We start from the raw sequence: 27,005 nt of genomic DNA on the forward strand, positions 1-27,005 counted from the left end.
ATTCTAGATTCTAAATATTAAATTAAATGGACAAGGAAAAATAAAACCTAAACCACAAACTTGATGATTTAAAAGTAGAGTGCATATTTTACTTTATAAAATTCTTATCAAAGAAAAGAGAAAACTTTCATACCATCCTTGAATGAACACACACACCACGCACCAATTAATCCTCCCACAGGTGAAATATAAAGAATCAGAAGAAACCCCTCCGCAAACATTACCTAGAGCTGAACTTAGAAATAGTCGCATAAAGCAGCACAAATTAGACAGTCTTTACTCTAAAGGAAGATCATTAAACTTACCAGCTGGGCAAAAGTTGTAACTTTTAGTCTCTTGAAAAGCTCATCTTTTTTGTATCTATAATCTGAAAAGCAGGATAGGACAAATATTTTTCTAGGTTTATTTTGCTTTCTTAGAGGTATCAAGTTATATGGTATGTTTTCCGACTTAAATATGCCTTTACATATGTTATTTCATTTGATCCTCATGATATTCTCAAAATTAAGTGTGGCAGCTATTATATCATCTCTTCATTTTTCCCCTTTGCTTTGGCTGGTAGAAAGCCTCATGTTGAATTTATAAGCCACCTTTTCGTGTCTACTGACTTTATCCCCTTGCCTGTATATTATTAGTCTACCAATGTCCTCTTACTATGCTGTCTCTGCTTTGACCATATTATATTGATTGCATGCATTTTTGTAAGCCTCTTTAAATCCTTTTCAGAACAAAGCAGAGAATAAACGTCTGTATTTTACAAATGAGGACAGACCCAGAGAAGCTGAGTTGCCCCAGGTCAAACAGCTGGTAAGACATTTACACTCTACAATTCTAACTCTGCCCTGAAAAGAAGACAATTATATTCCTGAGGTTACAAACTATGCTAGAGACACAGGAGAACACTTTTTGTTTTCCTGGGGTACAATGCTAGGAACAAAGTTACGACTGGTCTTGATAAACTCTTGCATCAATTTCTCTTCAACTCCACTTTAATAAAAATCGACCTATTCAGTTTTGCAAGATGAAAAAGTTCTTGAGATCTATTGTACAACAATGTGGATAAACTTAGCACTACTGCACTGCACACTTAAAAATGATTAAGGTGGGCCAGCTCCGTGGCTTAGCGGTTAAGTGCGCGCGCTCTGATGCTGGCGGCCCGGGTTCGGATCCCGGGCACGCCCCGAGGCACCACTTCTCCGTCCAACGCGAGGCCGAGTCCCACGTACAGCAACTAGAAGGATGTGAACCTATGACATACAACTGTCTACTGGGGCTTTGGGGGGAAAAAAATGAATAAATAAAATCTTTAAAAAAAAAAAAAATGATTAAGGTGGTAAATTTTGTTGTGTTTTTTATAACAATTAAAAGAAAATAAAAATCAACCTAAAACATCAATATTTATTCAGTGTTATTTTTACAGTTCTGAGATATAACTCAAAGGGGGGTACTTCTGTACTTGTGTTAATAATTCTTCATATCACATTAAATAGCTTTTAAAAATTTAGCCAATCTCACTTTATCTAGTATCTGTCCCATCAAGACATGTTGAAAGTTAGCTTCCTTAAACTTTCCTGAAGATGACTGCTGATTCTGAAGTTTTCAGCATTGAACTCCTGCCCACCCTTCCATTTCACTCCTTCCAGGTTTTTATATTGGCGCCTATCACTCCTTAAATATGGCCTCATTATTGCAGAATTACTAAAGGTTAGCTGGATAATTACCATGGCCTTCACAGGACAAATGGCTCCTGAACCAAGACTCATAGCAACAAAGGAAAGGATTAAATGTACTTAAGACTATTTACCTGGTGTTACCAATCATTTCCATGAATTTTCCAAAAACCCAGCACAGACTGGATAGCTATTTTGGAGTACAACGTTAGCTTGGTTTACCAAACACCTTACAACTCAGAGTCGGGAAATATTACCCTAAAAACTAGCCTTTTGTAAATATATCAAGACTCTTTCCTACAGGGAATTAAAGCTTCTCTGTTCTAAATCGTCTTAAAAAGAGCAATTTGGCTAATAATTAACCATTACTTCTAGAAAATTCTTAGAAGAGCTTCTTTTGGATACAAGGTAACAAACCTAGAGGCAAAGGAGCTTCTAAAACCCGTCAGGATGCAGAACTTAATAGGCTGAGCAGAAGCTTTAAAAAGTGCAACCGAACAACTACAATATTCCTCTCAATTGCCACCAACTTGCCCACCAAAAGCCATTTATGTAAATCAAAATGGCAATAAATCAGCCAATGAAAACAGTCAACAGCTTTCAAGTAGTGTGCACTGTGGCATTTGTCCATTGATATTCTTTTGGTATAGGTGCATAGTTTGAAATAATTCTCCAATTCCTCACATTCTAAGTACAAAATGTACACATTAAAACCCCCTTTAACTAAGTAGAAATCACCTTAAACAAAAAACAGTCTCTGCTATATTCTAACGATTGGCATTTCTAGTGTCCTCTCACAAGCACTAGAAAACCCACTGCGTATTTGAGCCTGAATTCTACATACCTGGTTCTGGTTTAGAAGGACAGCCGTCATTGGGACTTTCTGACATTATTACTCAAAGATAAAAGATCAAACTAGACGTTTTATAGTAAGTTTTAAATTTTATAGAAAGGATGACTTGGAAAGCTCCGTCAGTCTGTCCTTGCAAGAGCGAACAGAGCTTTAAGAATGGAACTTCTGCTACTGTAGCTTCTCCCAAACTCCATGATGAAGACAAACAATCCTAGTTTCAGATATGTTATCGAGTTTTGCTTCTCCAGTAAGTCTGGAGTCTAAGTCTGTCTCTCTCGAGTTACTGGAAGGACAGAGACCTGACTATCTAGGATGTTTCACACTGGGTCCAACCAGTGTCATCTAACCACCAGAAGCCAAGAATAGGCTTTGTAAACCATCAATAGACACAGAGTGTCTCTTTTCCCCAGGCAGAGTTGAAAGAATATTCAGATTACAAAGGAGTTCTGTTTTCAGGGTTCTGTTAAAACACGTTATTAGCAAAGGGAAGTTGGGCTCACAGTGGAAGACAAATCAAAGGAAGTAACAGAACAAGGTTTGTGATTTCACAGAAAGACCTGGCATCTAAGGTAATCTGAGAAGAGGGGTCTAGGGTGTCATGAAATAAGGCAATATTCTCTTCCCTTTCTACCCAAAAGAACACCTACAACAGAAAATGGGAAAAGAGAAGGAAAGATTTTCCAAGGGTCAATCCCAAACCAGAATTTGAAGTAATTCTAGTCAGGGAATCAGCACAAATGTGTGAAATAAGGTGAGAGGAAACTTCTGTCTTACTAAAAGGAAGCCCACAACTTCTAAAGAGGGAAGCAAGCATTTTCAAGGACTCTATTCCAGAGGCATTTCTTCTGGGAGATAAGCTCCATTTAAAGTTAGATGTTAAAGAAATCACATCGTGCTTTTAAGAAATGTTTTAAACAGGGTTTCAGCAATCTGGGAGGAATGGGACATTTTTATGGGACAAATTTTGGTGTGGACATGCAAGCTACACTCAGCTACAAATGGATAGGAGGTGAAAGAGACTACAAACCAAAATAGAAGCAGACCAGCCGAATCTTGCTTATATGGATGAATTAAGGACAACAACAATGAAGTGTAGGTGAGTAAACAAGATTTTTTTCATAGTTTAAAATTTTAATACATACTTAAAATATATATAGTTTACAATATAAAGTGTATGAATATAATATAAAATATATAAGAAGAAAAGAAAAGGACACTGTGACATTACACATTAAAAACAAATGTCTATAGCATTAGCCGTTTTAGCTGAACACAGTGAGTGAGAGTCAGCATAAAGCTGTTCCTGAGTCCACATCTATTGTTTGGGGTTTCTCAGTACTGCAGCAATTCAATAGGGACATAAACATTATCATTTAAATTAAAAGGCCTGCTGTGTAAAAGCAAAAGTTCTGGTGAATTCTGGATTTGTAATATTCTCTTCCCAGAAAATGTATATTACCAGAGCCAAGTCCTGAACTGTTATTAATGAGTACCTCTTTACTATCATTAGGTAAATACTCCTCTCGCATTAGGTTCTCTTGCTGAAGCTATGAGCAAATCCATCCTAGAAAATAGATGTTTCTATTCTTCTTTAATTCTGGCCTTGATGTGTACATTTTACATCTGTTTTGGACACAGATTGAAAAATTATGATTTTGTGCAAGGGCAATGCACTCGATGACTAGTAGCATATCTTGCAGAAGATTAGTTTTTAAAAAGGATGTGCATGAAATATGATTTTTAATTAAAAGAAATCAGACTGCAATGAATTTATAATGCAAACACCACATTAAGAATAAGATCTTTCTTCCTCACACCTCTAAGTCTTTCATGAATACTGACTAATTTATACTCAAAAGAATGTTACAAAATAAGAGAGACAGTATTACCCCTATCTCAGGTATAAAGAAATAAGAAGACCAGAAAAAGTTCATGAAGACTGCAGTACAATAAAACTAGAAGCTTAACTAGTGCTCATTCCACATTCCAACATTAACATCTCCTATGGGATCTAAGTTGGGCAAAACTTAGACCCAAAGCCCACAATCTTAACAGCTGACCAGGATGACAGTGTTTCTCACATTCTGCTAGGCACCCACCAGGCTCACCTGCCTCCCACAGCTCTCCACGTGTCAGGTGTAGAGTATGGTTAGGGTTGTTAATAATCAACTTGTAGAACAACTACAGGGTTCCATTATCCCAAACCATCAGTAGTGTTACTCACTTTTTTTGATCTCTTCTAGCTTCTCAGTGTATTTAGTCATACTGTTACCTAAAAGAGAATAAGGATTTTAGATACGCTTTTAATGGAAGAAATTGAGTAACACTGTGAAAACAGAATGGAGTACAAGTATTCTCAAAGCCTTCCTATCCTGTTCTTACAGAATTACAGTCCGCAAATGGCCACACATAGTAAACAGTCTTTTGGATTATACAGCATCATTAAAAGATGAGGAATCAAGGGAAATGTTTGGGTTGAATGTGTTTAAGCTGGGGTGCATACCCAATAAACATTGAGAAGTCCCAGGCAGTACAGATGATCACTTTGTATAAACTTTTTTTTGAGTCAAGGCTTTCCTCCTCCTTTTATCCCCCCATAATCTTTTTGTGGGGAAGATATGCAGAGGAGGAGAAAGAAAGAAGCAATGGTCTTTGAACGTCTAAAATGTGCTGCTGTGGCTACCCAAGCAATTCTTCGTCTCTGCTCAGTCTTTGTGGTTTCCCTCTCTTTCCTGAACTTGGTCTTCCACTCTGCACGCTGATGTTGCAGGCTGAACTAGACCAAACAGTCTGTACACTAGTATTCACCATGGATTTGATTTGCTGAGAAATAACAGTAGATTCCCACCACTGTGGAGAGTCCCCAGCTCTCATGTTTTATAGTCTGGTTCTACAATACTAGGCTCTAGCCAAGGTGGTTTGGAGAGTTTTCATACATTAAAACTGGGCCAGAATCCTTCTGGTTTCCGAATGAACTAAAGTCTAGTTCTCAAGCCAGGGGCTATTATTTTTTACTGGGAATGCTTCGATTTGATTCAATTCAACACAGCAAGCTCTATCTGACACCTAAAAGATAAAGCAAAAAGAAAAACATTCAAAATAATTTCTCATTTCTAAAATTGTGCTCCTAACTTCTAAGTTTTAAGAGGAACTAGTCAGAATCAGTCTCAACTTCAGATAAAAGAAATGCTTCCAATTACGTAATAGCATGAACTGATGTTTTCAAGGACTATTCTGAACTTTTCTTCATGTTTAGGTCAGAAGCAGAGAACGAAAATTCCTGCTCTGAAACCCACAATACATTTTCCAAAAACAACTTACGTCATTTGTTATTATTAAATCTTTACCATGAATTCATGATGGAATAAAATTCCACTGAGTTTTTAAAAAAATTTTTTCTATCTGAAGACACACACCCTCCAAATCAGAACCAGAAAGCGGGAGTCAGTGTAGCCCTCGGGCCAGACTATCCCTCCAAGAGCTCAGAGACACCGCGGCAGTCAAGGCTGCTCAGGAGGCCTGAGCCTTCTCAAGAGAGACACTGGGAACCTCTCAGAAGAGGTCCAGCTAGCACCAAAGACCAGGATCAGAACGAAATATGATCTTTTCTAGGTTCTTCAGGCTGGAATTGACTTGAGATGTGACCACATCTCCAGAGTGGAAACCAAGAATTCTTCCAAGACACACCCCTCTCCCCGTACCTCTGAACTCAGGCGGGAGCTCGCTGGGCAATGCATTGGGGGAAGAAGACAGGGCAAACAGTGTGCTGTTCAGCATCCTACAATCTTATTCTTAAACTATTTTACATAATAGCTCCTGGTTATTTGTTCCTGAGTCCCCTACAGCTGCATGTGTGGACATGGCAGTTTCTTTGGGCCAGGGCCGCTTCAGGCGGTCTTGTCAAAAGACCGAGGTACAAAAAGGATTACTGACTTGTCCAGTGACAGAGCAAGTTAGTAACTAAACCAAGATTAGTATTCCCAACCTCCTGGTTTCTAATACGGCTCACAAAAACACATTGCTTCTCTAGTTGTGCTGTTTTAAAATCACGATTTCACTGTGAGGTAAATAAATATGTAGGAAGTGCTACTTCCTTAACAGTAGCAGGTGGGAACTGTTTTATGCTGTAAATTCCCTGAGGCATATTATGCATGGAAAACAATAGCCAACCTTATTATATAATCTTTATTATTAAAGTATTGCATTTCCAATCTATAGTGGTTTCTACTAACAAAGTGTCTAAAATCCATTTCTCAATCAATTATCAACATTTTCAGAGTATTTACACAGCACCGCATCCTTGTACCAGCAGAGCCTCACAACAACCCTGTGAGGTCCGCTGTCACTCACACTGTTTGTTTTTCCCACTAAAGGAGAAGGCAGGGAAACAAAGTCTTTTGCAAAGGTATACAAATATTTGGCAAAATTGAGAACAAATCTAAAAGGGCTATCGATAAGAAGCTCTTTTCATTACAGACATTCATTCTATCCAAGTAGGTGGAAAAAAAGAAAATGGAGGATTTCTACATTGTTTCAACTGGAGAAATGGGACAGTAGGACGGTTGACTAATCAACACAAAAATCTCTAAAAATTATTTTAGGAAGTACGAAAAGTAGTATTTTACCCCACTTCATAGACTGCTTTTATCTTAACTGAGCAACTTATCTTACAGGATCTAATTTCATCTGAAAATAGTTTTTTGACTACATTTTAAAAATACTAGAAACGAATCAATTCTATAATTGACTTATTTATAAACACATCTTTGTTTTATACAAAAGTAAGGAGCCTAAAAGACTATCAGAGAACCATTTAAAAAACTTTTTGAAATTACACACTACTGCCAGACAAATTTTCCTAGACAAGACTTTGATTTAAAAAACAAAAAAAGTCATTGGCTCCCCATTGCTACCCGACTAAAGTTTAAACTCCTTGCTCTAGCACTGAAGGCGCCAACATCTTACTTCCCTCTTCAATCTTGCTTTAATTACTAAACTTGACAAACTCTCTGTTAGTCTTCAGTTCTCTAACATGTCACCTTGTCCACGTAATCATAATAGCTCACCCAGCAGGAAGTGACCTTTCCCTCCTCTGAACCTCTACAGCACTCAGCTTACCACTCACAGGGCATTTATCATTGCACTGTCTTACTTGTGTACATGCCTTATCTACCTTATTATACTGAAAGCTCAAGACTATTTATACACACACACACAGAGTATCTTTATTCCTTCCATTGTCCAGCATGGGAGGCACTCAAAAATATTTGCTAAACGAAACATACTATGAAGATCTACCATCGGAAGAATCCTCATAATGAATTATTTTAAAATGCAAATAATCACACCCCAATTTGGTTTGACTTTGTGTACATCTGATTTTCTTTAAGCTATGAACAACTTGAGTTATATACAGTCTATGTTATGTACTACCTATATGACCTATATTGTTTCAGGACTTAGGTAACCTAGAAATGCATAAGGTGATATTTGGCTTCTACTTAGTTTATAATTTAAGTTGCAACAAAAAATACATTAAAAAAGTTTTATAATTAGAATCAAGAGAAAGAGACAACTCAACCATATTAATAGTGCTATGCAAAGATAGAGCACAATCAATGAACTGAGTGACTCATTCATTAGATTTTTTCCTTTGTTTTCCTATAATTAACAACATTATTTGCACTGAACCAATAAGAAAAGCAAGTGATTTTGAGCAGCAGCAATCTGAAGTGGGAAAGATTTATAAGTCACGAACTCAGTTGCTAAGAGACAACTCCACTGCTTTATTTTTCTTCAACATTTCCCTCCTCTATGGAGAAATTCTTTTGGCTCAGAAGGAGCAGAAAGCATGAAAAGAGGCTCAGTGGTCCTTTGTTAATCTCAATAAATTATACAAGTATAGAGTGCTTTCTGGTTTATAAAAGGCTTTTACCTACATTTCATCGTTTGACATAAGAAACAGAATTAAATACCAAATAAATGAAGAGTACCTAGTCTGCAATGAGTTTGAATGCTTAAGATCAAGGCTATTAGCAAATATTCAGGAAAAGTAAAGACTAAAGAAGAAAAAAGGAAATGACTAGTTTGTGTGGAGATAACAAAAATAAGGTGATTTTAAAAATATAAAAATAAGGCTAGAAAAGACTGACTGGAGAAAGTCTACAGAATTTTAGAAAGCTAAAGAAATTTGAAATTAGATTGAATATAGATTGAAATGAGAGGATAATGCAAGCAATAAAAGAGTATAGGAGACTAACAAAGGGAGAGCCCTGTGTTTGGAAAGTGTCCCTTAATCAGTCTGCAGTGCTATGGAACAGAAACCTAGAGAGGGTGCTTGAGAATACACGAGAACCCTGTGGTGGAGACTGAACAAAACAGCATCGGGATTTCATCAGAAGCATAATCCATTCATGGCACAGTCTGCAGTACTGGGGAGCTGGTAAGATACACTCAGGCACCTATGGAACAAAAGAAATATTTGAAATTCAAAATAATTCTGATATTTCTAGCCATGGCTATACATCAGTGTTTGAGTTTATAAAAGAAGTAGAGTCAGAAGTATAGAAATAAAAAATAATCTTTACCCAGGAAGAAGACATCAGTCTTTGAAGAACTCAGTGGAAGGTGATTTGGGTGAAGACAGGAGATACCACAAAATTCTTGATTTCTTGTGAATAACTCTGAATTGCTCACTGTTTGGTAAGAAAAGATTAAAGACCCATCTACTTAGCCTAGAAATGAGAAATGCTCACTTGTTCCTGTGCCTATCTCCACTGCTTTGACTGCAGAGCTTAAAAACATACCATAGACGGGAGCTCCTTACTCTTGGGCTACAAGATCACTCTTGGTTTTTCTTAACCAGGACTCCTCACTCTTTTCACCTCATGGCACACATATGAGTGATAACATTTGGACAAAACGCTGAAGTTTGGACTGTCTCAGGCCCTATGGCTACCCAGAGGGCTGAAGGGATCTGTATCTTGGCACATAACCCATATGCCACTGTACTGAATACACAGGGAGGTAAGTCACAAAAACGCATAGAAAAAAAAATTAAAATCTTAACCTTAAATTGATTTTGGAATAATTTCTAAATTTGAAACAACAAAAAAATTGAACATTAGAATAAGATTTCTCTCCCACACTGACTTTAAAATACTTTGAGTTTTAAGCAATGAAGCACACTTTGGCCCTTCCAATGCTATAATAAAATTAGTTTGGGAGAGTTCTGCTTCCAGGAAGATGAGGTAGACATACTTTATTCCACCAGCTAAGTACAACAAAAACCCTGGAAAACCCAAAAAATGAGAGAAAATATTTGCAAATCATATTTCTGATAAGGGTCTAGTATGCAGAGTATATAAAAGAACTCTTATTACTGAATAATAAAAAGAAAAATAACCCAATTAAAATATAGGCCAATGATTTGAATAGACATTTCTCCACAGGAGATATACAAATGCCAACAAGCACAAAAAAAGGTGTTCAACATCATTAGTCATTAGGAAAATGTAAGTCAAAACCACAATGAGATGCTACTTCACACCCACAAAGATGACTGTAATCTAAATGATGGACAATAACAAGCATTGCTGAGGATGCAGAGAAAATAGAGTCCTCCTACATTGCTGGTGGGAAGGTAAAATGGTGTGGCTGCTTTGGAAAACAGTTTGGCACTTCCTCAAAAAAATTAAACACAGAGTTAATATATGATCAACAATTCAATTCCTAGGAATATAAGCAAGACAATTGAAAACATATATTCACACGAAAACTTGTACACTAATGTTTTATAGCAGCATTATGGCCAAATCATGTAAAAAACCCAAATGTCCATCAACTGATGAGTGGATAAACAAAACATAGAATATCTATACAATAGAATATTATTTGACAATAAAAAGGAACAAAGTGCTGATACATGCTACAACAATGATGGACCTTGAAAACATTATGCTTAGTGAAAGAAGCCAGATGAAAAAGGCCACATATTGTACGATTCTGTTTATATGAAATGTTTCGAATAGGCAAACTCATAGATACAGAAAGTAGATTAGGATTACCAGGAACTGGTAAAAGAAAGGAATGGGAAGTGATCGCTATCAGGTATCGGGTTTCTTTATGGGGTGAAAAAAATGTTCTGCAATTAGATAGTGGTGACGGTTTCACAATCTTGTGAATGTACTAACAACCTCTGAATTGTACACTTTTAAAGGGGAATTTTATGGTTTGTAAATTATATCTCAATTTAAGAAAATAACACATCAATTAGAAAAAAGATTCAATAAAAAAAAAAACCCTGGACATTATATATAAAACAAACATAAGAAGACTCTGATAGGTGTAGACACAAAGGCAGACTGGTTAGGGACCTCAGGACCTGAAGAATGACATGATGGTTGAGCTACCTGGGTTTTTGTTTGTTTGTTTTTTGCCTCATATACCCTAGTCTTGGAGCCAAAGAAGGCAGTAACCCAGAAATACCAATGGATAGAAAAAAAAATCCCCAACAAAAGCCTGCTGTCTCCAGTCAAAGGACCAGGAAAAGGGCAGCCTAGCAAGACAGAAAACTATCAGATAGTAACTGCTTTATTCCTGCCAAACTCCACAGAAAAGCTGTGGCCCATTCTCACCTGCCAGCAAAAGCCAAGTGGGGAGCCTCAACTTCCATCTTTGCTGGGCTGTGATGAGATGCTGTCGAAGTACCAGAAAAAGGAGAAAGAGGGTGGGGCTGAAAAGGTACTCAAAGATATAACAGCTGAAAACTTTCCAAATGTGGCAAGCGACACAAACCTACAGATTTATATAGAAGCTGAGTGAACTCCAAACAAGACAAACCCAAAGAAATCCACACCAGGACGTGTCATAATTAAACTTCTGAAAACTAAAAAAAAAAAAAGCTTGAAAGCAGCAAGAGAAAAATGATATCTTACCTATATGAGAAAAAGAGTTCGAATAACAGCAGATTTCTCATCAAAAATCATGGGGCCAGAAGAAAGTGGCACAATATTTTTCAAGTGCTGAAAGAAAAGAACTGCCAACCTGGAATCCCATACCCAGAGAAAATGCCCTTCAGGAATGAGGGGAAATCAAGACATTCTCAGATGAAGAAAAACTAAGAGAATCTGTCACCAGCAGACCTGTCCTACAGAATGGCTAAATGAAGTTCCCTAATTAGAAAGGAAAAGATAAAAAAAGGAGCCTGGAACATCAGGAAAGAAGAAAGAAGACAGTAAGCAAAAATATCGGTATATACATTCTTTTCAAGTGCCCATGGAACATATACCAGAGATAGACCTTATCCTGAGCAATAATATGAACATCAATACCTTTTTAAAAATTGAAATATATAGAGTGCACTCTCCAGCCACAATGGAATCAAACTGGAAATCAATAACAGAAAGATAATAGGAAAATCTCCAAACATGTGCAAACTAAACAACACATTTCTAAATAACCCATGGGTCAAAGAGGAAATCTAAAGAAAAATAAAAAGCTACAATGAACTGAACGAAAATGAAAATACAAAATATCAAAATTTGTGGGACACAGCTAAAGCAGTGCCGAGAGAAATTTACAGCATTAACTACATGCATTAAAAAAGAGGAAAAGTCTTAAATCAGTAATCTAAGCTCCCACCTCAAGAATCTACAAACAGAAGAGGAAAATAAACCCAAAGCAAGAAGAAGAAAGAAAATGACAAAGAGAAAAGCAAAAACCAATGAAATTTAAAACAGAAAAACAATAGATAAAATTGATGAAACCAAGAGCTGGTTTTTTGAGGGGCCGGCCCCACGGCATAGCGGTTGTGTGTGCATGCTCTGCTTCTGGCGGCCCAGGTTCGGATCCTGGGTGCGCACAGATGCAGATGCACCGCTTGTCAGGCCATGTTGTGGCGGCGTCCCACATAAAGTAGAGGAAGATGGGCACGGATGTTAGCTCAGGGCCAGTCTTCCTCAGCAAAAAGAGGAGGATTGGCATGGATGTTAGCTCAGGGCTGATCTTCCTCACACACACACACACAAAAAAGAGCTGGTTCTTTGAAAGGATCAATAAAACGGACAAACCTGTAGTGGAGAAAAAGGAAAAAGATACAAATTACCAATATCAGGAATGAAACAGGGGCTATCACTTTAGACACTATAGACATCAGAAAGATAATAAGGGAACACTACAAACAACTCTACACACATAAATTTGAAAACTTGGATGAAATGAACTAATTCCTCGAAAAACACAAATTATCACAACTCACCCAATATAAAACAAATAATTTGAATATCCCTGTAACTATTAAAAAATTGAATTCGAAATTTAAAAATTCTCAAAAAAGAAGTCTCCAGGCTCAGATGGTTTTACTGGAGAATTCTACCAAATGTTTAAGAAAGAATTAACACCAATAATATACAATCTCTTCCAGAAAACAGAACAGGAGGAAACACTTCCCAACTCATTTTATGAGGCCAGTATTACCCTGATACTAAAACCAGACAAAGACAATCCAAAAACAAAAACAAAACTACAAACCAATGTCTCTCATGAATATAGACACAAAAATCTTTAACAAAATAAATAGAATTCGGCAATATATAACTAGAATTATATACCATGACTGAGTGAGGTTTATTCCATGGATGCAAAACTAGTACAATATTTGAAAATCAATCAAAGTAATCCACTATACTATCAAGCTAAATAAAAAAAATCATATATCAATTGATGCAGTAAGAGCATTTGATAAAATTCAACAGTCATTCATGATAAAAAAAAAAAAAACTCCCAGAAAAACAGGAATAGGAGAAAACTTCCTCAAGCTGATATAGCCAATATACTTAGGATGAAAGACTGAATGCTTTTCCAACCCTGAGGTTGGGAAAAAGACAGGATGTTTGCTCTCACCACTCTCATTTGACATAGGTCTGGAAGTTCTAGCCAGTGTGATAAGGCAATAAAAGGAAATAAAAGGCATACAGACTAGAAAGGAAGAAATAAAACTGTTCCTTTTTCTAGATGACATGAGTGTCTACATAGAAAAGCCCAAGAAATCTACAAAAAAAAACCTCCTCCTGTACCTCATAAGTGAGTTTAGCAAGGTCCCAGGATACAAGATAAACACACAAAAATAGGCTGTATTTCTATATACTAACAATGAACAGATGGACACCAAAAATAAAAATACAATACTATTGGGGCCAGCCCGGTGGTGTAGTGGTTAAGTCTGTGCACTCCGCTTCAGCGGCCTGGAGTTTGCAGGTTCGGATCCCCAGCGCAGACCTATGCACCGCTTATCAAGCCATGCTGTGGCAGGCGTCCCACGTATAAAGTAAAGGAAGATGGGCATGGATATTAGCCCAGGGCCAATCTTCCTCAGCAAAAAGAAGAGGATTGGCAACAGATGGTAGCTCAGGGATAATCTTCCTCACCAAAAAAAAAAAAAGTACTGCTAAAAAAATGAAATACTTAGGTGTAAATCTAACAAAACATGTACAGGACTGATACGCCAAAAACCATACAATGGTGATGAAAGAAACTAAAGAAGATCTAAATAAATGGAGAGATGTTAATGGATTGGAAGACTCAACATAGTAAGATATCAATTCTCCCCAAATTGATAGGCAGGTTTAACACAATTCCTATCAAAATCATAACAATATTTTTTTGTAAATGTAAATAAGATTATTGTAAAATTTACATGTAAAGGCAAAGGAATTAGAATAGCTAAAATAATTCTGCAAAGAAAAATAAAGTGGGAGTAATCAGTCTGACCAGTTTTAAGTATCCAATTTACCATATAGCTACAGTAATTAAGACTGTGTGGCATTGGCAGAAGGATGGACACATAGATCAATGGAACAGAACAAAGAACCCAGAAATAGATCCACATAAATATGCCCAACTGGTTTTTGATAAAGGTGAATATGCAATTCAATGGAAGAAAGGTAACCTTTTTAACAAATGGTGCTAGAGCAATTGGATATCCATGAGCAAAAAGTTAATCTTTTGTGTTTTTTGGTATTAAAAATATTTTATTGATATTTTCACTGGTTTGCATTTATTTAGCAAAAAGTTAATCTTGATCTAAGTGGCACATCTTATACAGAAATTACCTCAAAATGTATCATAGATTTAAACGTAAAACCTAAAACTATAAAACTTTTCAAAAAAAGCATGACAGAAAATCTTTGGGACCTAGGCTAGGCAAAGAGTTCTTAGATTTGACAACAAAAGCATGATCCATGAAAGGAAACACTGATACACTGCACTTCACCAAAATTAAAAACTTTTGCTCTTTGAAAGACCCTGTTAGGAAGATGAAAAGACAGGCTACCGACAGGGAGAAAATATTTGCAACAAAGGACTAGTAGCTAGAATATATAAGGAACATTTAAAACTCAACAATTAAAAAGCAAACAATCCAATTAGAACATAGGCAAAAGACAGGAATAGATATTTTGCTGAAGAAGATATACAGATGGCAAATAAGCACATGATGAAGAGATGTTCAACATCACTAGCCATTAGGGAAATGCAAATCACAACTGCAATGATATGCCATTACACATCTATCAGAACAGCTAAAACAAAAAATGGTGATATCGTGAAATGCTAGTGAGGATGTGGAGAAACTGGATCATTCATACATTGCTGGTGGGAATGTAAAATGGTCCAGCCACTCTGGAAAACAGTTTGGCAGCGTCTTAAAAAACTACAAATGCAACTACCATATGACCCAGCAGTTGCACTTCTGGGCATTTAATCCAGAAAAATGAAGATTTATATTCATACAAAAATCTGTACATGAATATTTATAGCATCTTTATTTGTAATAGTCAAAAAGTAGAAACAATCCAGATGTCCTTCAAAAGGTAAATGGTTACACAGTGGTGCATCCATACCATGGAATACTACTCAATAATAAAAAGGAATGAACTACTAAACAACCTGGATGAATCTCCAGAGAATTACACTGAGTCAAAAAGCCAATCTGAAAAGTTGCTTACTGTATGATTCCATTTATATAGCATTTGTGAAAAGACAAAATTACAGAAATGGAGAACAGATTAGTGGTTGCCAGAGGTTAAGGAGGGGGTGAAGGTAGAAAGCAGATGTGGCTTTAAAGGGCAACATGAGGGATCCTGGTGGTGATGGAAACGTTCTGTATCTAGATGGTAAGTATCAAAGTCAGTATCATGGTTGTGATATTGCAGTACAGTTTCCCAAGACGTTACCATGGAGAATGGGTAAAGGGTACATGGAATCTCTCTGTATTATTTCTTACAATTCCATGTGAATCTACAATTACCTCAGAATAAAAAGTTTAGTTAGCAAAAACATCAGTTTAAAAATCTCAGGATATAAAAGGTAATTACTGTGTATTATAAAAAGCAGATATAAGTATACCAGTTTCAAAAAAAAGTGAAATTAATTTTAGGTACCATTGAGTTAAACTTTGGTTATGAATTGAGGAATTGAAGAGAAAGAAATGGGTTTTCATTCACAAATCCCAATTCAATTTCCAGGAGAAAAAAATATAAGGATATAGACAAATCTATACATCTGAAAAAAACCTCAGCTCTAAAAATTTTAATTTTAGAAGATTCCAAAAGAAATGCACTCCTTGGGGCCGGCCCCGTGGCTTAGTGGTTAAGTGCGTGCGCTCCACTACCGGCGGCCCGGGATTCGGATCCCGGGTGCGCACCAACGCACCGCTTGTCTGGCCATGCTGAGGCAGCGTCCCACATAGAGCACCTAGAATGATGTGCGACTATGACATACAACTATCTACTGGGGCTTTGGGGAGAAAAAGGGGAAAAAAAAAAAAAAGGAGGAGGATTGGCAAGAGATGTTAGCTCAGGGCTGGTCTTCCTCAGCAAAAAGAGGAGGATTGGCATGGATGTTAGCTCAAGGCTGATGTTCCTCACAAAAAAAAAAAAAAAAAAAAGAAATGCACTCCTTTATAAATGGTCTTTAAAACGTTATCTGGACTCCTCAAAGAGAATACAGCATTTTTAATCAAAGTGCTTCCCTCACAGAATAGCTTATTCCACAAGGGTGAGTCACAGTTGCAATTAAGGGGGAGACAGATAGCGACGGAGGAGTTGAAGGCATTTGTGGTAGAAGAAATGAAGATGGAGGAACTACTGGGACAGCATGGCCTAAGAGACAGTACACAGGACTTTGGACCAGGTCTCCAACATCGACTTCCTCATCCTGCATTCAAATCCTAGTTCTATCTCCTTTTATTGAACTTCAAGTAAATCATATAATCTCTGTGTCACAATTTCCTCCTCCTCAAAAGCAGAGATAATATTTTTTACTTCCCATCAAACAGGATATTTGCAAGGATAAATATTGGTATAGCACGGAAATGTTTGAAAAAAAGGTTCCAAGAAATAGTATCGTAAATGTGGTTCATTTAAAACATTTAACTTGTCTATTTTATATGAGGAAATATGCATAATGAAAGATAATGATTTTGAAGGAGACTGGGGAAAGAGAAAGACAAAATGAATGAGATTTAAACAAAGTCAACATTCTAGTTTATTTTCTCAGTTGTCTTGAGGTTACTGGTGGAAAATTCAGTATTGCTAAAGACATGCGGTATCCCAATCCACTAGCAAAGCCATCTTAATAGGATGGATTTTCCACAGCAGACTTTAAAAGGTTGAAAAAAACTAAACAAATAAACAAGCAAAATCCCACAGGACTGCAAATCCACTAGGGGCCTGGGGAGTGGTCTTTATCATGACACTGAAAAATGTTAAGAGCATGGAAATAAGCAGTAATGCACTCTTAAATGTCATTTTACCTGAATTGCAGCACTATCTTAATCTTGTCTGGTATTTTAGTTACTCACTCAACCCTGTCTGCCTCCACTCGAATCTAAGCTCTTTGACAGCAAAAATCATGATTCACACTCATCTTTGTATGTCCCATAGTCCACAACTTTGCATGTTGTTGGCACTGTGCAAATACTGAAATGAACAAACGTATACAAGTACAATCTATTACTCCCAGTTTAAAGGGATATACTTAAGGTGTTCCAAGATAGAGGTTGACCTCCTGATATCTATTTAGCCTCAGTCCTGCAACTTACTGAACAATGTTTTCATCAATTTCTCAATAAGCTAAATTATGTGAATGGAAATTTTTACTGATACTCTGAAAAACAGCTTTCAAAAATAAGTCCTGAGACCAGAAAGACATGAGGTAAGACAGTGAGAAACTTTAGCTGTGAATTATACCAGGCACGACAGGCTGCTTCTTGTCAATAATTAGCTATTGGATTAAAAAAAAAAGTTTTAATTTTCTAATCTTTACTCACCAGTGTCCAGTCTTGACTTGACATGCTGATACTTTGGGTTTTGTGGTATCCTTCTGGTCAGATACTAAAAAATAAGAAAACTCACAATTAATTGGTTAATGTAAGGATAAGGGTAGCAAAGTTGGGAAGGAGTCAGACACTTAAGAAATAGAACAAATGCTATAATTTCACCAAATTTAAAGATAGAATAAGCTCTAGAGGTCCAATCATCCCTTTAAAATACGAATCTTCTCTACAGCATGTCCATAGGTGAAAAGTTATCTTGTCTGTCAAATCATTTCCATATTTTGTCAAAATAATCTCACAGCACTATGTAATTAGCAAAAAAGCTCTTAAAAATTATTTCTGATGTTGAGCCAAAATTGGTCTCTCTTGAATTTCCATCCAGCCTATGTTGCAACCCAGAATAAGCCACCCCACCCTGCCTCAAGAAATCCGTTAAGATAACTAATGGCAGCTCTCTTGCCCTTCTTTTTAATTTTACTCTTTGTATGATGGTTTCTAGGCCATCTCCTCTGAACACTCTCTAGATTTTACCTACATCTCCCTTAAAAAGTGGCATGCGGATCCAGACTTGAGCATAGTGCCCAGATGTTGCCAGGCCAGGACCCAGTTTGGCAGGCCTCTCTCACTGCTGGCTTGGAGTCCCAGGCTCCACAGATGTCATTACGATGGCATCTGCTCTCGGGGCAGCTGGGGCACATCATGGGCTCAGGGCAAGCTTGTGGTCAGCAAAAATGCCTATGTCAGGTCTCCCTTGTCCTGTACTCTGGGAGTGAACTCCAAATCCAAGCACAAGACATTTACCCATATTATTCAAAAGCCATTAAGTAAGAGAAGGCTAATGAATAAAGACATTCCAAAACACAGTTTTCTTGCTCAGGCTTCTTTCTGGCCGACAAGTATGAACATCCTATGTTCAGTAACAGGTAGCTGTGGAATATGAAATTAAAACTGGGTAATACCTTTCCAGCTTCATCCTCTGCCACTCTCCCACATGTTCCCAAGTTGAAGTTGCCTGAATGTTCCCCAAATATGCCACATTCATTCAGGTCTCCAGGCTAAGCAAATGTCTGCCTAGAATGCCTTTCCTCAACTTGTCCTTGGGCAAAACTTTATGTCCTCTATCAAGCTGTCCAAGGTAGAATTAGGCACTTTCTTCTCCCTGGCTCCCAGAGTATCGACACCCTGTACCATTGTTTACACCTCGACCTTCTTTCTTAGTCTAGGATTTCCTGGAAAGCAGGGACAGTAACTTATTCAAATTTGTATTCACCCAGGACCTAGTACATGGTAGGTACGTTTATTGACATTCAATCAATAAATGAATATCTAGAATGAGGACCACATTACAACAACTACCTGGTTCCGCAGAAGAGAACATCAAACTTCAAAACCTATATCACTTGCCCTTGAAAACATAGTTAACTACAGCATGTCCTGTTGGGAGGATTGAAAAATAAATTATTTATATGTAAAAATATCTTTTCGAATGACCCACAAAGCATAAAAACAATATAGGGTATATACTTCAATGTCTTACCCAGTGTCTGTTGGTCAGAGTTTCGGATTTCAGAGACCAGGAAGAATTTTTAAAAACCAGGGGCACCTACAGAGAGTTATCAACTTTTAATTTTTAATTTAAAAAAAAAACGAAGCAAAACCTCATGACTACCATCTGCTATTTTAATACCTGAAGAGTAAGAAAGAAAAAAATCCCAGAATAAAAAGGTCAGTCCTTTAGTGTTATTAAAAAACTCATGATATTGTCTGTGTTTTTTATTTCGCCCCAGGCAAGTAAAACCTTTGTCATGGACGCTGAGCACTGGTCCTCAGGTGTGTGTGTGGAGCTAGTTTATGCTGAGAAAGGTCGGACAGCTCTTTTCTCCGTCCCATCAGGAACTCGCTGTCTATACGAGAAAGTGACTCTAATGCCAATTCCAATTCCTTCCAAGACAAAGATGGAGAAGATTCTTAACTGAGAGAAGGAAAATTTTCAGAGACTGAAAAGGGGGACTTTAGGACAAGTTCCTCAGAGGAAGACACTATCATGGCAAAACAAAACAAAAAAGCAAACCAAAAAAACCAGAGAAAACACGAACCTGATAAATTGAGTCAAGAAAAGCTAATACTAGAATTCAGTTATCTTAGGCTAAGGGATTTTCGTTTTCTTCTTTTCTTTTTTTTGCACTCTGTATTTTTATAATTTCTATATTCTATTTCCTGTTTTTTACTTTTGTTTTGTTTTTCCCACTAGTTTCCTAGCAAAGCTTCTTTTGAAAAATTCCAGGCTAGTCTCTGCTGAACCAACGGGATTTGTCCATACCTAAGCCAACATAGCTAAGAAGTGAGGGTGTCTCTGGGGACCAGGTGTGGTGGCAGCAGAATGACGGGGGGAGAGAGTGTGGACAGCTGCAGTGGCTGAGCCCCTCCCGCCCCCGGTTTTCCCTTACATAGTCTAATGAGAAATCCATATGCCACCGTACAAAAATGTAGGGTTTCTTTCCATTTTCCCATTTTAGTCCAACTTCTCTTTCCTGACTTTCTAGTACCAACCACAGTGTAAAACTATTTCTGCTCCACTCTAAGCAGAACACCATAGATTTTCTGGAACTGCCATACTTTTTTCCTGAAAATTCTTGCTTTGGGGGTAACTGTTTCTTGACCTACTGACCAACTGGCTTTTTTTCAATTACATAAACAGGATGGAATGGTGAAAAGTGAAAGAGCTGAGAAAAGAAGCTGTTTCAAGGAGGACTATTCATTCATTCAACAAAGCCTTATTAAGTAGCAACCATTCAATCAGTCAACATTTACTGGGTGCCTACTAGGAGTATGCCGCTGTGCTGAGGACACAGAGGTAAAAAAAAGCCATAGTCCTTGCCATCCAGCTCTCACTGATGCGGGAAGAAACACAAGCGAATGAACAGATGCCACACTGCATGATGAACAAGTAGAGGGAGGCAGGAGGCGCAACAGGAACATGTAAGATTGGCACCCCACCCAGACTAAGAGTTAAGAACCATTTCCTGAGGGGTGACTTCTGAGCTGAAATCTGAGGGCCGAGGAAGTTAGTCAAGCTAAAGGAGTAGTGGGTGGGGGCTACAGGGTTCCTGGTAACTGGTAGATGTGGACAATAGGGGGCAATACAGGGTCAAATGAGGCTGGAGAGGCAGGCAGGGGCAGAGCATAAAGGGCCTTATACCCATACTAAGAAACCTGGATTTTATCCAGTAGATCACTGGTTATCAAACAGGGGGAATTTGGTTCCCCCCTGCACACCCTGGGAACAATTATCAATGTCTGGAGACATTTTAGTTGTCACAACTGTGTGGTGGGGGGGTACTACTGACATTTAGTGAGTAGAGGCCAGGGATGCTGCTAAACATCCTACAATCATAGGAAAGCCCCCCATGACAAAGAATTAGCTGGCCCAAAATGTCAATAGTGCTGAAGTTGAGAAACCCTAGTGTAGACGATGGGGAGTCACTGAGGAAAGTTTAAGGAGAAGGGATGGGATTATATTTCTGTTTTAGAAAGATTACTCTGGCAGCACTCTGCAGAACTAATAGGATTGTAGTCAAGAATGGAGGCGCAAAGATCAGTTACAAGGTGGTTGTACTAAGAGGCTCTGTGGTCCTGAGAAAGTAGCAGTAGAGATGAGGAGGAAGAGACAATTTCAAGAAATATTTAAGATGTAAAATCAGTATGATTTAACATTGACTGGTGTAACAGGAAGGACGTTGATACCATTCCCCAAAAAAGGGACTTGAGGAATTGTATATTGAAAAACATGATGTGTTCTGTTTGGGGCATGTTGAGTATGAGGTATTTGTGGGTTATCCAAAATGGAGGTGATGACCTGGCTATTTGGGTCTGGAGATCAGGAGAAAGATCTGGGCCAGAAAAAACAAGATTTAGGGGTTGTCAACATATAGGCAGCAGGGGAAGCCATGAGAATGGACAAAATCACTGTTGGAGAGTATGTAAACTGAGAAGAAAAACCCCAATATTGAAGGTCCAATGGTGAAAAGTGCCATGGATGAGATTCACAAGAGGCCAGAAGAAAGTGGGTCATGAAAATTAAAGAAGTGTTCCAGGAAGAAGGGAGTGGTGCCCAGTGATTGATGCTGTCAAAGCAGAGAACAAGAGTTCAAATACAAACAACCAAACAAGAATGCAGGTCAAGTAAGAGAACAATAGAAAAGTGAATTCGGATTGAACAAACCAGGACATTGTTGACCCTGGTGGATGTGGTTATAAATTGACAGGAGCGGAAGCAAAAACAGCAGGTTGAGCATATGGGGGCGGGGGGTGGGGGGTGGGGAGAAGAGGACAGTAGCCAGATGTAGCCTCTCTTTTTGTCTCCAGAGTTGCTAAGGAATAGTTTTTGTTGTGTTTTGTTTTGGAAGAAAGGAGAGATTTGGGGATGTTTACAGGCTAATGGGCAAGATAAGAGAGGTTGAAAATGAGGCAGGAAGGCATGGATATGAGGGAGTGTGAGGATGAGGCTCAGAGCCCAGGAGGAAGGTTCAGCTTTGGATACATATTGAAGATAACGAAATGATAGGTGGTTATGATGAAGTTCATCAGGAGGAGGGAGGAAGTTGAGAAAGTTCATGTTTGTGGTTTATAGGCTCTTTGAGAGCAACCCAAAACACCAAAGACCCTTTGAGAGCTTACATCTCTAGGGAGCGTCAAAAGATAATGCCCTCCCTGTCTACCCTCCTTATCCCAGCTGTTTAACTTCTACTCGGCTTTTGAGACCCAGCACAAACATATCTTCCAGGAAGATTCCTCCTCCGAAGGCCCCAGTCAGAAGGAAATCTCTTCCCTGCCTGGATTCTCACAGCACTTTGTACCATTCACACTCCTCACTTCCTGCACTTGGGATAAGGGCTCTCTCCTGTCGATCTCTGTACCTACAAGGCCTCGTACTCATGTGAGAGCAGTAAGTACTGCCAAGTGGATAAAGATGGCTCTGAGACCTGAGCAATATGCAGTATGCATGCTAGTGCCACATGGGCAGCACAGATATCGAGGGCTATAGGAATGTGAAACAAAGAGACAGCTCACACTGCAGGGGATAAAGGGAGACTTCATGGAAGAAATGGCACTGGAGCTGCGTTTTAAGGGTTGACGTCTTCAGCTAAAAAAGATGGGGAAAAGGGATGGGAAAAGTATTCCAAGTAGAGGAAATTATAACAGCAAAGCCACTTTAAAAACATATTTAAAGAACAGCCAGTTGTTCTATTTGCTGGAGAAGGTCCAACAACAACAATAATAAAGGTAATTGCTACTAACATTTATTGAGTGCTTAACTATGTTGGCAGGCACTCAACTAAGCCTTTTACTTCCATTACTTCATTTAATCCTCGAGACCACCTGTGACGTAGATACTAGTATTATCCTTATCCTACATATTAGGAAACAGGCACAGAGAGGAGCAGTGACTTCCTGAGGTTACTCAGCTGGTAAGAGTGGTGGAACCTGGATTTAAACTGGGCAGATGGCTCTAGAGCTTAAAAACTCTTTAACACTCTATCATACAGCCTCACTCAGACAGGAGTTCTGAATATGGGGTCCACTGATGGGTTTCAGGAGGTCAGGAGTCCCATGAAACTGTATGCAAAATTTTGGTATGTGCATTTTTCTTGGGAAAGGGTCCTTGGCTTTCACAAAATTTTCGAAGGGGTTTATAACCCAAAAAGAGTTAAGAACCATGGGTATATGGAATCTTGGGCTGTAAGGATGGACATGGGTAAGTAGGCTCAAAGTGAGTGGAGAACCCTGAATGTAGACTGAGGGTCTGGACTAGGCCCTGAAGACAATGGAAGATACTAAAAATACTGAGCTGTGAGCCACACAATCCAAAGAGTATTTCGGCAGATTACTAACATACGCAAAGTAAAACCGAGCTTTGTGAATACGTGGATGTTAGAGAAGAACGGAGAAGAATGAGAAGTCAACTATGGGATTTTTCTGAAGGGAAAATCACCAAACAAATGAGTGCAATTGTCTGAATCACAAATCATTCCAAAACGAGTGAGCTTTTCCGACTTCCCACCTCCCTTAAAATGTAACTCACAAGGCTGTTTTATTAAAATTGCAACATATGTAATAAGATTTACATTTAAAGGATTAACAAAATACCATTATACATTTTGTTCAGAATTTCTCTACTTCTCTCTTTTGTATAGAGAGGAAGTCCATAAAATGAAGGGAGTGGGTGTCAATTTTAAAAACAGCCTCACGAGGTCGGCTGGTCGTGCAAGCGGTTAAGTGTGTGCTCCGCTGCGGCAGCGCGGGGTTCGCTGGCTCGGATCCCAGGCGCGCACCGACGCACCGCTTGTCAAGCCACGCTGTGGTGGCGTCCCATATAAAGTGGAGGAAGGTGGGCATGGATGTTAGCCCAGGGCCAGTATTCCTCAGCAAAAAAAGAGGAGGATTGGCAGATGTTAGCTCAGGGCCAATCTTCCTCACACACACAAAAAATCCTCATTTAAGGCAATATCACATTTAAAATACGTCTTTTAAAGGAGAACATTTTTTCTTAATGAGAGTTTTAATCTGGTCCAATTATACTATCTCAAACACCAAGTTTGGCCCATGTTTGCACTGGCAGCAGTCCCTACTTTGCCAGCAGCTACCACCTGTGCCGATTGTATTTTTCAAGATGGCCACAACAGAATTTCCTATCCCACTAAACACTGTGAGGCTGACACTCCTCCCATTAAGAGTTGAGGCCTATGTTCCCTCCCCCTTGAATCTAGGTGGGCCTGTGACTGTGATGGAAGTGATGCCATATAACTTCTGAGGCTAGATCATAAAAGGCAATATGGCTTCCACCTGGTTCTCTTGGGACACTTGTTCTTGGAACCCAGCCACCATGCTGTGAGGAAGGCCCAGCCACATGGAAAAGGCCATCTGTAGGTGGTATGGCTGACAGCACCAGCTGAGGTCCCAGCCAACAGACTGTACAACGGCAGGTGAATGAAGAAGCCTTCAAGATAACTCTAGCCTCAGCTTCCATCTGTCTGCAAAACCACATGAGAGATCCCAAGTGAGAACTGCCTAGCTGAGCCTAGGCAACCTCCAGAACCATGAGAGATAATAATAAAGTGACTATTGTTGTTTTAAGGAACTAAATATGGGGGCGATTCATTACAAACCAATATATAATTGGAACGCTGTGTCCACCCTTTTTACTTTCTAGCTAAGCTCCTTGAAAAAAAAAACTACACTGGATATCTGTACCATACTCAATCCATTGCAATGTGGCTACTGTCCCCACCATTCTACCGTGGTTCCTGTAGCAGCTAGCCAACAACCGAGATCCCCTAATTGCCAAACATAATGGCTACTTTTCAGTCTTTAACTTACATGACCTTTCTGTACAATATGACACTGCTATATAGCCCCACGTTCCTCATTTTCCACTTCCTTATCTTCTGTAATATCTCTCTCTCCTGATTCTCCAATGACACATGAATCACTCCTCCATCAGCCACTTAAACACTGTGTTTCCCAGGATTCCATCTTCTCAATCTATAGGTTCTCTACAGGCCAAACACTTAGGTTTAATTACATTTACATGCTTCTGATTTCCATATAGTGAACTCTAGCCTTGACTTCTCCTCCCAGTTCAGACATATATTCATTTGCTCATTCAACAAATACTTAAGGAACAATTATTGTATGCCAGGCAGTGGAACAATGCAGACAAGGTCCCTATCTTATATTCCTGTAAGAATGCCAGAAATAAACAAGCAAATAAAATAATTACAGATCATGATCTACTGGGTGAGCTGAATATCTGAGCATATTGAACAAACGCATCTAATTTCACTTCCTTCCAAAACTTCAATGAAACCTCACTGAAAGGATATTCTTTTGAGAACATAAGACCCAAAAAACAGAGAGAGTGGGAGAAGTGATAGTAATAGATTTCTAAAGTCTAGAAAGCACATCAAAAAGTGAAAATGACTTGACGGACTCAAGAAAGTCAAGGGAAAGCCAAGAACAATTCTTAAAAGGCTTAGGAATTGACAGCCCCAGGCACCTCCAGAAGTGGGGAGTAAAAGGAGAGGCTGAAATAAGGAAGATGGGTTGAAGGCTGATTGAGAAGCAGTTGAATGCCACAAAACCTTCTCCCCCCCCTCCCCCACCATGCAGCTATCCATTCCTTGGAAAGGGTGTCTGGACTAGGGGGCCTCCAGACACAGGGAAAGGCAGAGATATCACCACTGAAAATAGGGGTATTAAGTGAGTAATGCATACTAATGTTGAGATTTAGCCCCTAGCCTTAATTCCTTCAGTAATTCAACTAGGCTTTTACTCTCAGGAGAGTGGAGGAAGTCTCTGGGGAAAATGACCAACCTGAGAGGAAAGAGCTGAAGGTACAGATTTGGGAGAAGGAGTCTCCAAATCATGGCCCAGTGAAATCTTCCTATAATCAAGCTCACTATCAGCAACCCCCTCTCACATATCCAGAGATGCCAGTCACCTTTTTGAGTCTCCTATTCAGAAACATAAATTAACAATTTAGGAATAAAAGAAGTCTGAGAACATTGTTATGGACTAAACTGTGTCCCCCCAAAATGTGTATGTTGAAATCCTAACTCCCAATGTGACTGTATTGCAGTTAGGGCCTTTAGGAGGTAATTAAGGTTAAATGAAGTCATAAAGGTGGGGCCCAAATCCAACAGGATTAATGTCCTGATAAAAAAAAGACACCAAAGACCTCACTCGCTTTCTTCGAGTGCACACAGAAAACAGAGGTAACATGAGCACAAAGCAAGAATGCAGCCATATGCAAGCCAGAAGAGAGCTCTCACCAGAAACTAAATCAGCCAGCACCGTGATCTTGGACTTCCCAGCCTCCAAAGCTATGAGAAATAAATTTGTGTTATTTAAGCCACCCAGTCTGTGGTATTTTGTTACGGCAGCCCAAGCTAATATAAACATTCCAACACGGAGGAAACCGAGACTACGCAGCAACAAAAAATATTTTACAAAACCATCATTAGGGGCCAGCCTGGTGGCGCAAACAGTTAAGTGTGTGCGCTTCGCTGTGGGGGCCCGGGGTTCGCCGGTTCAGATCCCGGGCGCACACCGAGGCACCGCTTGTCAAGCCATGCTGTGGCGGCGTTCC

At 38.8% G+C, this 27,005-nt stretch overlaps 1 protein-coding gene across 11 annotated transcripts in view; it reads right to left on the reverse strand.

The window, feature by feature from the left end:
• The window catches only part of CEP41 (centrosomal protein 41), a 45,564-nt gene that overhangs the window by 14,046 nt on the left and 4,513 nt on the right, over positions 1-27,005 (reverse strand). Inside the window, exons 1-7 of one of the 11 annotated variants that reach the window (XM_087430719.1) lie at positions 19,395-19,458; positions 19,214-19,291; positions 17,852-17,915; positions 9,111-9,218; positions 8,879-8,984; positions 4,748-4,795; positions 306-367 (exon numbers count right to left, since the gene is read on the reverse strand). In XM_087430719.1, the coding sequence (XP_087286845.1) occupies positions 306-367; positions 4,748-4,795; positions 8,879-8,984; positions 9,111-9,125 (231 nt within the window). In that variant the 5' untranslated portion in view covers positions 9,126-9,218; positions 17,852-17,915; positions 19,214-19,291; positions 19,395-19,458. Of the gene's footprint in view, positions 1-305; positions 368-4,747; positions 4,796-5,459; positions 8,985-9,110; positions 9,219-17,851; positions 17,916-19,213; positions 19,292-19,394; positions 19,461-24,700; positions 24,799-26,688; positions 26,740-27,005 lie in introns of those variants that run through there. The other 10 variants (XM_087430711.1, XM_087430729.1, XM_087430716.1 and 7 more) reach the window with 10 other exon arrangements.

The sequence above is a fragment of the Ceratotherium simum genome, chromosome 1 (assembly GCF_057802395.1).
Source record: "Ceratotherium simum simum isolate JZ-2026a chromosome 1, ASM5780239v1, whole genome shotgun sequence".
Taxonomy (NCBI): domain Eukaryota; kingdom Metazoa; phylum Chordata; class Mammalia; order Perissodactyla; family Rhinocerotidae; genus Ceratotherium; species Ceratotherium simum.